A 14247-nucleotide genomic window follows, 5' to 3' on the forward strand; every position below is an offset into this window, starting at 1 on the left:
CCCACGTCGGGGGCGGTCGGCCAGGTACAGACGCCCACGTCGGGGGCGGTCGGCCAGGTACAGACGCCCACGTCGGGGGCTGCCGGTCAGGTACAGACGCCCACGTCGGGAGCGGTCGGCCAGGTACAGACGCCCACGTCGGGGGCGGTCGGCCAGGTACAGACGCCCACGTCGGGAGCTGCCGGTCAGGTACAGACGCCCACGTCGGGGACGGTCGGTCAGGTACAGACGCCCACGTTAGGGGCGGTCGGCCAGGTACAGACGCCCACGTCGGGGGCGGTTGGTCAGGTACAGACGCCCACGTCGGGGGCTGCCGGTCAGGTACAGACGCCCACGTCGGGGGCGGTCGGCCAGGTACAGACGCCCACGTCGGGGGCTGCCGGTCAGGTACAGACGCCCACGTCGGGAGCGGTCGGCCAGGTACAGACGCCCACGTCGGGGGCTGCCGGTCAGGTACAGACGCCCACGTCGGGGGCGGTCGGCCAGGTACAGACGCCCACGTCGGGGGCTGCCGGTCAGGTACAGACGCGCACGTCAGGGGCTGCCGGTCAGGTACAGACGCCCACGTCGGGGGCTGCCGGTCAGGTACAGACGCCCACGTCGGGGGCTGCCGGTCAGGTACAGACGCCCACGTCGGGGGCGGTCGGCCAGGTACAGGCGCTGGTGCTGGGGGCCGACCGGCGCCCCCTGGAGAGTCCGGTCTCCCCTCCTCCCAGGAGAGCCTCGGTGCGGCCGGCCGCCACGACGAGAGATCGATGCCGTTGTAAATACTGTCTACCGCTGTTGCCGTTCACCTGGCACTCCGCCGCACAGCGGTCGAGCGGCCGACGGCGACCGGCCAATAGCATGAGTTCTCTCCTGGTTTGTGAATATCGAGATTTTTCATGGCACTGAGAGCAAATTTGGATGCCGTTGCCGTGCTAATTTCTCATAAACCTTATGTCTGTGAGGCTGTTGGAACACTTGGATTCTAGAATCTTGCAAATGTTTGCAAGTCAAAAAGGGCAGTCAAAAGAGTTGTGACAGGTTGTTTTGTCTGTTTATAGCTTGCGAGAGAAAGCGTTTGCACCAGGGCGACGTAAGCAAGCAAAATGGTGGTAGCCAAGATGACGTAAGCACAGGAGATCATTTGTTTTAGTCGCCGTCTCTCCAGAAAGATTCGGCGGATTTCTATGGAGGTGAATAAATTAATAATAACAGCTGACTGCTGCCAAAAGAAATAAGCTGTTTGCAAGCCACTAAACGCCACGTTGGAAGATGGCTATCACATAGCGACCGAGGTAGCGCGCGGCCAATGTTGCTAGTTTCGTCAGTACCCGTCCCCACGGCAATACCATCGTCTCGCTCGCTTGCTCGGTTCCTGTCACTCTGATATTGTTCACTGGGGTCACGAGTCACTATGAGGTACAACGTTACACAGTCTGCCCTGATTACCAGATCTGCTCTCAAGCTGATTACCGCCTTACGGAAAATAGTCATCGAATGTGCTTCCCTCACACTCCTCCAGAGCCTGATCTAGTTTTGGCTTTGAGTTTGGCCATATATAAAAACTTCAGATCTAGTTTGAATGGATGACGTTTGTTCACATCACGTCCGCAATGCACATTGGAAGCCAAAACCTTGTTCGACCCCAAAGGGCCAAAGTCACAAGAATGTGGAGTGCCTTCGTGAGCGTACGAATTTGATGAACCACGAAACATGCCATCTACTTAGAACCGCTATACTGGACCATTACGGAAATTTAAGACGGTTCCTCAACGACCTGCCACAGTTAATGTTTCCGGCGCCAGAGGATACGTGGTCTTTGCAGCACCACCGCCTTTGCATCACGCCAGGTGGAAATGACGTCAGCCTTTGCATCACGCCAGGTGGCGGTGACGCCAGCCGTCTTCAAGTGTAACCTACGTCATGGCAGCGATGTGGCCGCGCTGTACGGTGACGCGCATGAAACAGCTGGCCACGTATCCCGGTGAAGCCGATAAAACATATAATTTTGGAGTTAGTCCATTGCGTATCCAAACGTGTGCTGTTTTATTACCACAACAAATTGCGAAGTGAAAACTAGAATGCCGCGACGTTCATTTTCTGTCATACGAATAAAAACGCATATTTTGCGATAACTTGAAGCGAAAGTTTTCTTTTTAGATGCAGCCGGAATTATCTGGTGCCATATTTCAACGTTATAGTTGTTTCGGTATTCCTCGCAAGGTAGCTTGCATCCGTCCAAAACTCTCAACTTAACTTCTACTGTCGCATTAACCAAGTGGATTTGAGATAACGGACACGACGTTGCAAATAGCCCATTCAGTTGCGCATTAATTTGTAGTTTTACAGTTTCATATCTAAAGTTGCCATTGTGGCTTTCGGCCATCCGCAAGCTGGCGTTATCCCTCTGTGCGCCGTTGCGCTCCGCTGCTATCAGCGCGTCGTCATTCGGCTGGGCGCCGGCGACGCGAGAGCACCGCCGCTCAACAGGCTGGGCCGGTGGCTCGGACCGGCGCGCGCCCTGACAGTGGGCCGGCCACGGCCGCGCGGGTGGTGACATTGTGCGGCGCGCGTGGGTGGGACCGCACCGGGGGTGAACCCGGCACAGTGCCGCACGCGTGAAGGCGTGCCGTGGGAACGAGCGTGACTCGGCCAGCGCCGGGCGGCGTCGTCGCGCTGCGTGGCGCTGACACCACGCCGCCATTACGCCGGGCGACGGGCGCCGGGAGGAGGCGGGGGCCGTGGCGGGCGGCGGCTGGGCGCCGGCCGTGGCGGCCCGGCTGCGGCACCTGCTCCGCCGGCCCGACCCGCCGCCGTCCGGTGAGCACGGCCGGCCGGGCAGCTCGGACGCCAGCCAGCCGGGCGCCGCTGTCCAGCCCTGTGTGGTGGCTGAATGTAGCGCACTGGGGTCCGCCGGCTGCCGGCGCCACGTGACAGCTGTATGTGTCTGACCTGAACCGGTCGGACCCGCAACAGCGCTTTGCTTGCACCAGGTCATGGCCCGCAATCGCAGCGCTTGCGCAGAGTATCGTGTCCAAGTTCCTTTCTGCTGGGCATTATGGCCGTCATTGACCAGTGACCAGCCGACTGCGGTGGACTCCCATACCAGGGCGATCAGGGTTTCTGTGGACTACCGAGGTCTGACTGCACTCAGCAGTCCACACGCCCCCTCTGTCGCTCCGTGTCTGCCAATGGTGGGTGGTGACCTGCGCCCCGGCTCCCGAGGACCGCTGCTGCGGAGGGCGGCGGCGGGCGGCGGGCCGGGACCGCGGCCCCAGCTCTCTCGGAGCCGCACCAGGTGCTGCCGCGGCTCGCCAGGGATGGCACCAGGTGCCGCCGCCAGCGTGCAGCCCCACTGCCACGTCCGTATCGAGCTTTGCAGCTGGAGAACATCTGTGCCCGCTGCTTTGATTGAGTGCTTTGTAGAGCCATAAAGCTGGCTCCGGTGGCCGCAGTCGCGTACAAAATTACACATCCTTTGTGATTGTGGCATGGATCTTTACGGGCAGCCAGCTATACGGCCTCAACGGAGCAGCGTCGGAAAATTTACGTCGGTGGTTTATCTCGAGTTGCCGACACAAGTTGTTTCGCCGGCGGTCTGCCGCAGGCGTAAGTTATGTTAGGCCTAGCTTGCTGGCTGCCGCATTCTAGCATTTTTTTTTTCTATTTTGGTATGTTGCCGCAACTTAAATAGTTTCAGCTGTAAGCAAGAAACTCCCGCGGCTGCTGGTTTTTTGGTATTATGAGTTCAGAATTGTTGGTATTATGTCGTGATGAGTTATCGACCTTCAATATTAGTAGGCACTAGCTAAACGACGTCATAGAGAAAACTTTGGCTATGTGGCTGTGGTTGCCGTTCCAAGCTGGACTTGTGGCCACAAGCCGGTCATGAGCGCTAAAAGTCGTTTAGCCAGTACTTCTTAGTTTATGGAAGGTCGGTAACTGAGCATAAGAGCTCTGAACTTATGATATTCTCGATGTTGTAAATCACAAGGCATCCCTGTCTTTGCCCTATAAACAGAACGACTGCTTCGGAAAAGGGCCCTCTATTTTGAAAAGCTCGCATTTGAGCTGTGTGGGGTCTGGACGCCATATTGTGGCTTTGTGCGGTCGTCCCATAGGCGGACGTGTTTCTTCATCTCATCGGACACACCGTCGCACGGTCAGATCGCCGTTGTGTGGTCATGTGTCATAGTCTATGCCGATTAACGAACAATGTGGTGTTATAGGCCAAACATGATCGGGCAAGAGACTAACGGAAATAGTGAATTTCAGGTCATTTATGCCCTATTTTCGGTATGTTGAGTCACACACCTGGATACAGCAAGGGCACGCGCAAGGTATCATACAAAAACACTGGCAAACAATCTCTTGGACTGGCAACATCTTGGTTGCAGCCGAATTACCTTGTTTGCTTGCGTCTTGCCCAGGAAAGAGATCGGCAAAAATGAAGATCTCTTCAAAAAAGGAACGTTTTTTTGTCATTTTGTATGCCATTCAATCATCAGCACTAACATGCGGTCAGAAACAAGAGGAACATCATTGCGGCGTTGCGTGGAAAAACATGCAGAAGTGAACTTGTATATACATAACAACCATAAGCTTGTGGATCCATGAAAAAGTTGTGCGGGATTCGCCACAAATGCATTGTTTGCGCCTGGATTGACGCATGCATATATCATTCATTGATGGCCATTTCAGTAAATGTCGCTGCATCCATGCGGCATATCATTTGTAAGTGTTGTTAGAGGTGTCCGATGGGGATTATTGCATCGTCTAGACATATGTGCTTTTGATGAAGGCAGCACGTGACAAGATCAGTGTCACGGGACGAGAACGGCCGGCGTGGCGGTATGGATGGCTATGGTAAGCGCTGCAAGGAGGCTTGTGCATCATGGCGCTCCAGTACGGGCAAACACGAATGGAGCTCCATGTTTCTGTTCTGTCTTTGTTTGCACCAACAACGCTCGGTTTTCCTCATTTGCTTTATGATCTGCATATAGACGATCTGAACTCTTTGTAAGTGCAAGCTATGATCTGCATATAGACGATCTAAACTCTTTGTAAGCGCAAGCTGCCGTCGGCTATCATCGTACGCACGATTGTATAAAATACGTGCTTTTGTTGGAAGTTGCTATGATCAGGGTTGCAGTCTACTGTGCTCGCATAAGTTTCGAGACGTAAAACGATTCGAAATTCTTCATTTGACATTACAAATGTTCTTGCTACATACTAACTGTAGTCTTGTCAAGTCCATGCTTCTTCATTTAGATGACAACCTAACGCACAACGACTGAACGTTTGAAATGTCCAAAATATGCAAAGTATATGCGGTTCCCAGCGTTAACCAGTTCACCCATATCACCCATAATAGCGATGTGTTTTCTTCCTCCCCACGCACAACAATGCATCGCTGGCAGCAGCAGCGACCCCGCTCAACCGCACGGTCCGATCACAGACACCGTCAACGTAACGCAATGGCCCTCGCAGCATTAACTATCGCGCAAAGCAGTGATCACGTCTCGGTCCTGCGACAAGAGTTTGGCATGCTGCTGCTCTTGTACATCAGTCCTTGAATCAGCGACCGCGCCACCCAAGGCAGGTATAGGTACCATGCATTCCATGTATAATCAATACATGCGTGCATGCCCTCGCACACCAACCATCTATCATATCCAAATACAGAAGGTTCTAGTCGCCATGCTGCAGCGGATTCTAGCGAGCTGGGCTACAGAAGGTTCCAGTCAGGCCATGTTCTAACGGACGCTAGCGAGCCGGGCTACAGAAGGTTCCAGTCAGGCCATGTTCTAACGGACGCCGGCGAGCCGGCCTACAGAAGGTTCCAGTCAGGCCCTGTTGTAACGGACGCCAGCGGGCCGGGCTACAGAGGATTCCAGTCAGGCCATGTTGTAACGGACGCCAGTGAGCCGGGCTTCAGAGGGTTCCAGTCAGGCCATGTTGTAACGGACACCAGTGACCTGGGCGTTAGTGGGCAGAGAAGGCCGATAGGCCAAGACGCTGTGTTGAATGCTGCCACGAACGTAACTACCGCTCTCGTGCCTGGGGTCCGACCGGTTCGACCCCAGTGACTTGCATAAGTTAGATCCTCTTGGAGGAGCCTGCAGCCAGTGCAAACCTGAGCGTAAGTCGCATGACAACGTCGTCAGCAGGACGAGATGCAAGGCGGAGACGTTACGTAACATGGTAGAAGAATGCAAGGAAGAGCACGAAACAAAACTCGCACAACGAAGATACCGAGCGAGGACAGCGTCGCATTGCTTCCCGTACATCGCGCGAGGGTTCAGAGAGTGCAACCCGGTGGTGTAGCTGCTGGTTTCGCCTACGGCTGCCTCTCACTGCGTGACCTCGACACTTTTTTGAGTAAACGATGCTCGCTCCAACAAGTGCACACGCGCGAGCGCGCTGATTGCATAGCATACATACGAGATAAGATGTCTGAACGATTCGAGACGCAAGGTCAGTGGTGTGGCGTCTCAAAATGATAGTCTTGCCTGATCTTAAGGTGCCATATGAATACAGATATGTTTGCCCCCGTAACTCGATCAGTGTGAGCGCCTGCCCCCGGTCCTACCCATGGTGGGGGTGGATGAGTCAAAGTCGCTTCGGCGCCCGCCATTTTCCCCTGGCTGGGGTGACCTGTGGCTGGTGGCAGCGATCGCCCAAGGTCAGACGAGATTTAGTGGTGGGGGCGGGCGGTGCCGAGGATTTCGGCACCTTAGTTAAATTATGGCCACAATTCTGCCGTTGCACTGGAATTTCACGATCTGTTGGTGGGGTCAGGGCTCACGCAACCAGCACCGCGTAGCGCGCTGTAATGCCTGAAATCCATCAAATCAAAACGTTTGGGTGGGTATGTATTATCCTTTTTAAAGCCATATTTATTATTGTGCTATTTGCATGGTTCATGCACTCACCGAGTTCATCATAAGCGTTATATGTAGGATGTCATCGAAGCTACTTGGACTCCAGCAGCTTCAGACGTGAGATTACGCACCTGGTGTTGGCTTCTTAACTGTGATGAGTATGGACTTGGATATTTTGCCGTCTACTTTGTTAGTTCATGCGTATACGATAGCATGATTACCATGATTATACTCGAAACTGACAGTTTGAAAATGGCCAGCTGACGGTGGTCTTCCCGAAGGGTCTTGGCGATAGAATCCGGCTACACCTGTTGTTTCGTTTGCGTTAGCCAAGGATAGCGCTAATCAGCGCCCAGGCGGAAAAACACGATCGCAGATTCACAAGAACCATCGCGAGGACATCAGCTTCACCGTTATCGGCGATTGATTCCCGCACATCTCGTGACAACTATCAGCTGGGATTACGCAATCGATCTATTGAGCCCTGACGTCTGCCGCTAAACGGACGGACACCTCAGCCTTGGCTTCACGGAGGTCGCTTGGCGCCGCGGCGGCACGGCGACGGTCGCGCCCCGCGCCTGCTCGGGCCGCGTGCGGCCGGCGGGCGCTGCCGTCGTCGGCCGCTGCTCGCGTGACCGTGCTGGTCAGGTCAGCGGGGCGCCGTCACGGCTGGCGCCGCGCTCATCTGTCGCCAGCACGGTACGGCCGGTCACGACAGCGGACCGCCGACTGAACTCGACGGCGTGTTGGCGAACGACGACGGCGCTGTGATACCCGCCGCGGACTGACGTCGCCGGCGCTGTGATACCCGCCGCGGACTGACGTCGCCGGCGCTCTGGTACTCGCCGCGGACTGACGTCGCCGGCGCTCTGGTACTCGCTGAGGACTGACCTGGCCGGCGCTGTGGTACTCGCCGCGGACTGACCTCGCCGGCGCTGTGGTACTCGCTGAAGGCTGACCTCGCCAGCGTTGTGGTACTCGCTGCGGACTGACCTCGATGGTGCCGGAGCAGCGTCGGCCCGGCTCGGGCAGAAGCCGCCGTCGACCGGTCAGCCGCTGAGTGGCGCTGGCCAGCTCATGCCCGGCGCTGTGGCCCACTGGGTAGGCCCGTCTAGACTCGGGACGGAGCGCTGTGTTGGGCGTGGACACCGCTCCTCGCCCTGAGAGCTCGCTGTTCGATACCTGGCCGTTCGACTCGCGGATGAAGCGCTCGTAGAGAGGCGCCACCTTCTGACGAATGTTACTTTCTCAGAGTCCGAACGACGGATACGGGCCAATGATTTGGAATACAACTCCGGATTCCAGTATGCGGTGAGTGGCCCTAGCATAATGCATTTGCTCTTAGGGTGTTATTCGCTTGCGCTTGCATCGCATGGTTGCACGGCGCGTTTCACGGGACCTGAAACCCACTGTACGTACACAGCCCACCTGCGCATGCCCCGTCTCACCACAGCCCTTGCAACGCTCTTACGTGCCGTGCAAATGGCGAGGCAAAAACGTTCCAGGGTCCTCGGCTTTTGCCGTTTTTGTGCTCGCTAGCTTTGTGCCAATCTTGCTGATAACGGACGCACGGTCGCCGGGCTTCGCACGCCTGGGTGCACGACATACACCCGTGGCGACACGCAGAGTTCTGATTTCTGCTGCAGAGTTCTTTTCCCCGACAAGTGGACAGCCGTCCGTTGTAATACCAGCGGGATCGCTGTGTGGCGTTATCAGGAAAGCTGATTGTCGTGACGTCATTTGTGTGCGTGGCGTCGCCCGGCCGGCGGTATCAGTTCGTCATATCGGCTTCCAAACTGTGTGCGGTTGGCGAAGGGGCGCTGGCAGTCGGACTAGTGTGTCAGGCCTTTTGCGGGGCCGGCTACCCCATCCCAGTACCCCGTCCTTAGCCCCTCCCCACCGCCCTCATTACAGAACCACACCTGGACCGCGCTCCCCATTAGCAAAGTACCTACTTGAGTTGCTACCTATGACGTCGGAAGTACCTACGTCATACATAAGCGACTATCCTCCAAACCGTAGGAGCTGTTGTGACGCTATTACCTCTGACGTCCCAGATTGCAACTTGTGGATAGCTGTTAGTAATTGGGACCGCGGCCCTGGAGAGATGAAGTGCGATGGCGCTCACGTGCCCCTGCCCGTGCGCCTGCTCAGTGGGGGCGACCGGCACCGGCTCGCGTGCCGGTGCTGCTCTGTTCTCGCCTCTGCGAGGTCCCCCTCTGCCGCCTCCTCCCTGCGTCCCGCGTCGGTATCCGCCCTCTCACCGCTGCCCACCTGCGGCTGCTATCTAACGGCAATCGACGCTGGCGGCGCGGCGTTACGCCGACACGCATATATCTGTGTTGGCTGAGTGTCGTGGCTAACGCACCGGACCAAAGGTCGGCAGAACATCGCATGCCCTGTTATGCGAAACACAGCCTTGCTAGCGGCGACCATTCAGATCACAGACAGTCGTAAGGCAATCGAAGGCCTGTGAATCGCTCTGGACCGGGTGCTGGCTCCAGCGGATATGTTCGTTGAATATCGACGAACGGACTTGTGATCCATGCATGGTGCGAGGTGAATAAAGTAACGCGGTCAGTGGCCTCCTGCGCCAACGGGGATGGTGCTGATACGCCTCGATCGTCGCGTCATGGGCTCGCCCTGAAGACGAAAGCGTCGTCAGAATCAACACCGGCTGGCCCATGTGAGGGATGTCATAGTCACGCTGCTGCCAATTGCAGCGAAAATGTTTTTCCCTCGTAGTGTTGCCCTTTGACGAAAGGTTTGCGGCCGCTACTGTCCGCGTGCGACCGTGGTCTACACCCGTCTTCACGTTTGCTTTTGCGCTGTCAGACAATGTGTGCCTGATTAAAGTTTCAGAATGGTCGCTCGCATTCAGATTCCACAGCGGATGGAGTTGATTTCATTTTAGTTGGTGTCACTGCTCAGCAATTTTTGGCGGAGCTGACGACAGTCTAAATATTCGCTTGGTTTAATAAAGTCGCTTACAGTGAAATAAAGTTGCTCGGTAAGGGATCCACAGCTGTTGAGACATGGGAGGGACATATCGCGTGGCATTTTCTGCACGCCTGTAAGCACTGGTTACATATTAGGTTATCTGCAAACGCATGCGGCTTCTGTGTGTTCAAAAATTAATTCACATTTTGCGGGTGAGTCAGAGAGAGTTAGTGCGATGCCGACCGACTGGAACTACCAAAGGTCTTGAATCTAGTCTTGTGTTCTTGCCAGTGACCTGATGTCTTCTGCGATTCCGTTCTTGCCGCTATATGGCTTCAGAATGATGCGGGACCTGCTTGAATCGCGGTGCGTCCTGCCTGCCAGTACTGTGCTTTGCACGGGGAGCCGCCGGAGAGCGAGCTGTCGGCGTAGTGTTCCAAGCTGCTGCACAAGTTGCCGTTACCGTCACCATCGGTCGATGAACCAATATTGCCGTCGTTACCTCGTCGCTGGTGGGCAAACGCCGCAAGGCCACCAATATTTGAACTCCGGCTCAGCACCGCTTGTTGAAAATGGCTGCCAGGGGCCCGATTGGAAACCGATGCTTTGTTGACCTTGTCCTTTCGTTAAACCTACCGTGAAATGGATTAGCCAGGCCTGATAGGTCCACGCTGTCGGCCATGTATCGGTGTGCTGCGCTCTCCATGACCTGTCCGTGCCATTATGGGAAGCGAAAGGAGAAGTGTGAATACGTCTGTGTTCGTGCGTACATGGAGTAGTCCCGCGCCAGCGAACCGTATGCACCTGCAACGTACAAGCGGTGGATTGGCGTCGTAACGTGTCCAATAGACGCCCCGAAAAATGTCCGTAATTACCTCTGTATGCCTGCATGCTTTTCAGGAAAAGCGCTGTCACACTGTAGTATGAGCGGCATAGCGTGATCGATCTCAACGCCACCAAGCTTAATCGCCGACGTCACTGTGCGACGAAGATATTCACGTATATTTCAGACCTCAGTGATAGCTGCTCGAGCCTCGCCAGGCTGTGGGTGTTTTTACCGGGCACAGCTGGGAGCGCGGGTGCTCGGGTCGCGTGCTTGCCACTCGTGCCGGATCTGACCGTCGCCTTCTGACCTCTGACCAGCTGTCTGACCTCGACAGGACAACTTCATCAAGACATCCAAGTACACCCTGCTGACGTTCTGGCCGATGAACCTGTTCGAGCAGTTCCAGCGTCTGGCCAACTTCTACTTCTTGTGCCTGCTGGTGCTGCAGCTGATCCCGGTGATCAGCTCGCTGACCTTTGTCACCACTCTCGTGCCGCTCGTCTTCGTGCTGCTGCTCACCGCCATCAAGGACGCCTACGATGACTTTGTGAGTGGGGCGCGGTGGGGCGGCGCTGCGGGAGGGGCACTCGCTAGGTCACTGTGCCTCAGTGATTGCTGACCGTCAATCCACCTAGGGGGTGTGGCGAGGGTCAGATGACCTTGTGACCGGTCGGGGGGTGTCCGTGAGTGTGGCGATGGAGCGATGACGGGTGACTAGGACGGCAACGGACCACTGTGTGCTGGGCTCGGAGGGATGAATGTACGGCCCGTGACCAGGGCGGCAACGGACCACTGTGTGCTGGGGCTTGGAGGGATGAATGTACGACCCGTGTGGCAGGAATCACTCTGAGCTGGGCGGGAAAGAAACGGAGTTGGGACGCGGTAAGGATGGCTTTGTGAATGAGTTTGGGAGGGAGCGCTATGTGGATGGATGGCGGGTGGTATGGTGATGCGAGTGCGGCGTTCATATGGGAGGGAGAGGGGAGCGTTACTTGCGAGCGGACCTGTTGTGCGGTGGGACCGTCACCCGGGATGGTCACGTACGCGGCTATCGGAAGCGATCGTTGAGGACAGCTGCCGAAATGGCTTAGACGAGAGAAGGTTCAGGGTATGGGCTGCCCATTATAGCGTGGCGCCGGTGAGTAATCAGGACCAGCGTGGAATGCGGATCGGTTGTTAGCGAGTCGGGGGAGCCTTTTAAATTAAAAATTGATCTATCTCCAGAGAGTGCCAGTGCTGTGATAGGAAACAACAGTGGATTCCATGTGCTGATGACCGTTTGATGGAAATACTTTTTTATCCTGACACGCTTGCGCTGGTGTGTGTAAACTCCGGCGTGAGATGCAAACCGCAGTGCTCGGTCTGATCCTCTTGTCCGCCCCCGTGGTCCCGTGAGGTGCCCCCCATTGCCTGTCGCTGTGGGGAGGTTGCATGCTGGCGAGCGACGTGGCACCGCCCGCTCGCCGTGCTGTATCCGGCTGTGCTATGTATGTTTTGTTTGTGTCCAAACCGGAAGACATGCGGGTGACAATGGCACGCCATCGGCCCAATGACATGCCATCGGTCGCTGGTACTGGCGAGCCTGGAGGAGGAGCTGGCGTATGTCTCGCTGTGTGCGTCCTCGCTAGGTCTTAACTGCGTGATGGCTGGTCGTCTGTATGCCGTGAGTTCTGAGTAGCTCGTGTGGGACCAGGATGTTAGCGGACGTTTCGATTGCAAGCCCTTTGCAGTCCAGTGTTGCTCTGTTTGTTTGTATCAAGGGCACTGCAGCTTTTGTTTGTCCACACTGTTTTTGTGTGTGGAAAAACTGAGTGGTGACGTGGGCAATGAATTCAAGGGCAACTCCTGCCGTCGTTTTTCTAGTTCCCTCACTGTTTCCATGGCGGCATGTCTAGTCGGCTGCACACTGTCGGCTTCGCCACTGAGCTCTCCGCCCAACGTACGCCTATGCTGTTTCTGTCGTGCGCACGGGCACTTTCTGTCGTTACCAGGGACAGCTGGCGTCATGTGATGTGGCCAGGTCACTTTTCTCCCCCCCCCCCCCCGATGCCTGCTTTGTGACAGCCTGTCAGCCGCACCCGGCCGCTCGGGCCCTTTTGGGACGCTATGGCCTGTAGGAGTGGCGGCTTTGGTTCTCATGCCCGCTGCTATCTCTTTTGCTTCCGACCGTCTGAGGCTGTGCGGTTGCTTGGAGACCCCAGATGTCGGCGAGAGGGGCGGGGAGGGGGGCTCCCAGGATCAGGATCAGGATCAGGATCCCCTGGCTGCCTTGGAGGTCTTTGTAAAGTCAGGGGCCGCCAGAGCGCCCACTGGTCTCTGGGCTCCTTGATAGTCAACTGGTCTGTCCGAGCCACAGGACGGCCCAAGGAAGCCTAGCACACGTGCTGCTCCCTGTGTGTGCCTCTGCATTCAGACCACGCCGAGCAGCAGCCACCAGATACAGTGGGACGAATAGGTGGCGTGTGTCACGAACCCTTGTTCAGGCCCGCCATGCACGAGTCGCGTCAGATGGTGCTGAGCCGCTGCGAGCCGCGCCCCGCCGTCTCCCGTCCGGCCGTCACACATCACCGGCCGCCCGCTCGGCGGTAATCGAGCGCGTCCACTCGGGCCGAGTGTCGTTTCCGGCGTCATTCTCGGCGACCCAGCCGCCAGCCGGGGCCGCCGCCGCCCTCCTGCAGCCGCCGCCGCCGCCCGCCGCCGGTCCGCCCACACACGTGGTGTTTGGCTCCTGGCCGGGGTTCCCGCGTCTGCGTGTCTCTACGCGGACGTGTGTCTGCGTGTCTCGACGCGGACATATGTCGAGACACGCAGACACCTAAGCAGCAGTCCGAACGGTCGGTAGACTCGTGCAGCGCCCTGCGCGCGGCCGCTCCGCTGTGGGTGTCACCGGGCGTGCCGCCGCTCCGCTGTGGGCGTCACCGGACGCGCGGCCGCTCCGCTGTGGGTGTCACCGGGCGTGCCGCCGCTCCGCTGTGGGCGTCACCGGACGCGCGGCCGCTCCGCTGTGGGCGTCACCGGGCGTGCCGCCGCTCCGCTGTGGGCGTCACCGGACGCGCGGCCGCTCCGCTGTGGGCGTCACCGGACGCGCGGCCGCTCCGCTGTGGGTGTCACCGGGCGTGCCGCCGCTCCGCTGTGGGCGTCACCGGACGCGCGGCCGCTCCGCTGTGGGCGTCACCGGGCGCGCGGCCGCTCTGTCCCCGGCGTGTCGCTCTGCGATCGGCCTGGAGCGGTGAGCGTCGGTCCGGCGGCAGGCGGCGGCCCGCGGCACTGGCGAGCTGCCCGCCCCTCCGCCGCCCCGGCTGGCTGGCTACGCCGGAGATTACGCCAGGGCTGCTGAGCAGCCGTCCGATTACCTGCCCGCCTGCCAGGCAGATACCTCCGATGGATGAGTGGTTGGCTCCTGCTGGGACTGGGCCCTGCGTTGGCTTTCGCTCGGGGAGCCCGGATTTACCTTACGCAGAAGGGGTGTGCGACGGCGTCAGCGTCGGCATGGTACTAACACCCTAATCATCCCCCACCGTGCATAGATTGACGAAGCTACTTGGTCTTGTTTGAGATTGGGTCTTGTCAGGGATGGGGCCTTGTCTGATGCTGAATTTGGTCTATCTGGGG

At 57.6% G+C, this 14247-nt stretch overlaps 1 protein-coding gene across 1 annotated transcript in view; it reads left to right on the forward strand.

Moving 5' to 3' along the window:
* The window catches only part of LOC119101503 (phospholipid-transporting ATPase ID-like), a 73591-nt gene that overhangs the window by 14641 nt on the left and 44703 nt on the right, over positions 1 to 14247 (forward strand). Inside the window, 2 exon segments of the mRNA XM_037224843.1 lie at positions 8122 to 8180; positions 10970 to 11182. Of these exon segments, the coding sequence (XP_037080738.1) occupies positions 8122 to 8180; positions 10970 to 11182 (272 nt within the window).

This window comes from Pollicipes pollicipes, unplaced genomic scaffold (genome assembly GCF_011947565.3).
Source record: "Pollicipes pollicipes isolate AB1234 unplaced genomic scaffold, Ppol_2.1 Scaffold_4881;HRSCAF=5763_pilon_pilon_pilon, whole genome shotgun sequence".
In the NCBI taxonomy this organism is placed as follows: domain Eukaryota; kingdom Metazoa; phylum Arthropoda; class Thecostraca; order Pollicipedomorpha; family Pollicipedidae; genus Pollicipes; species Pollicipes pollicipes.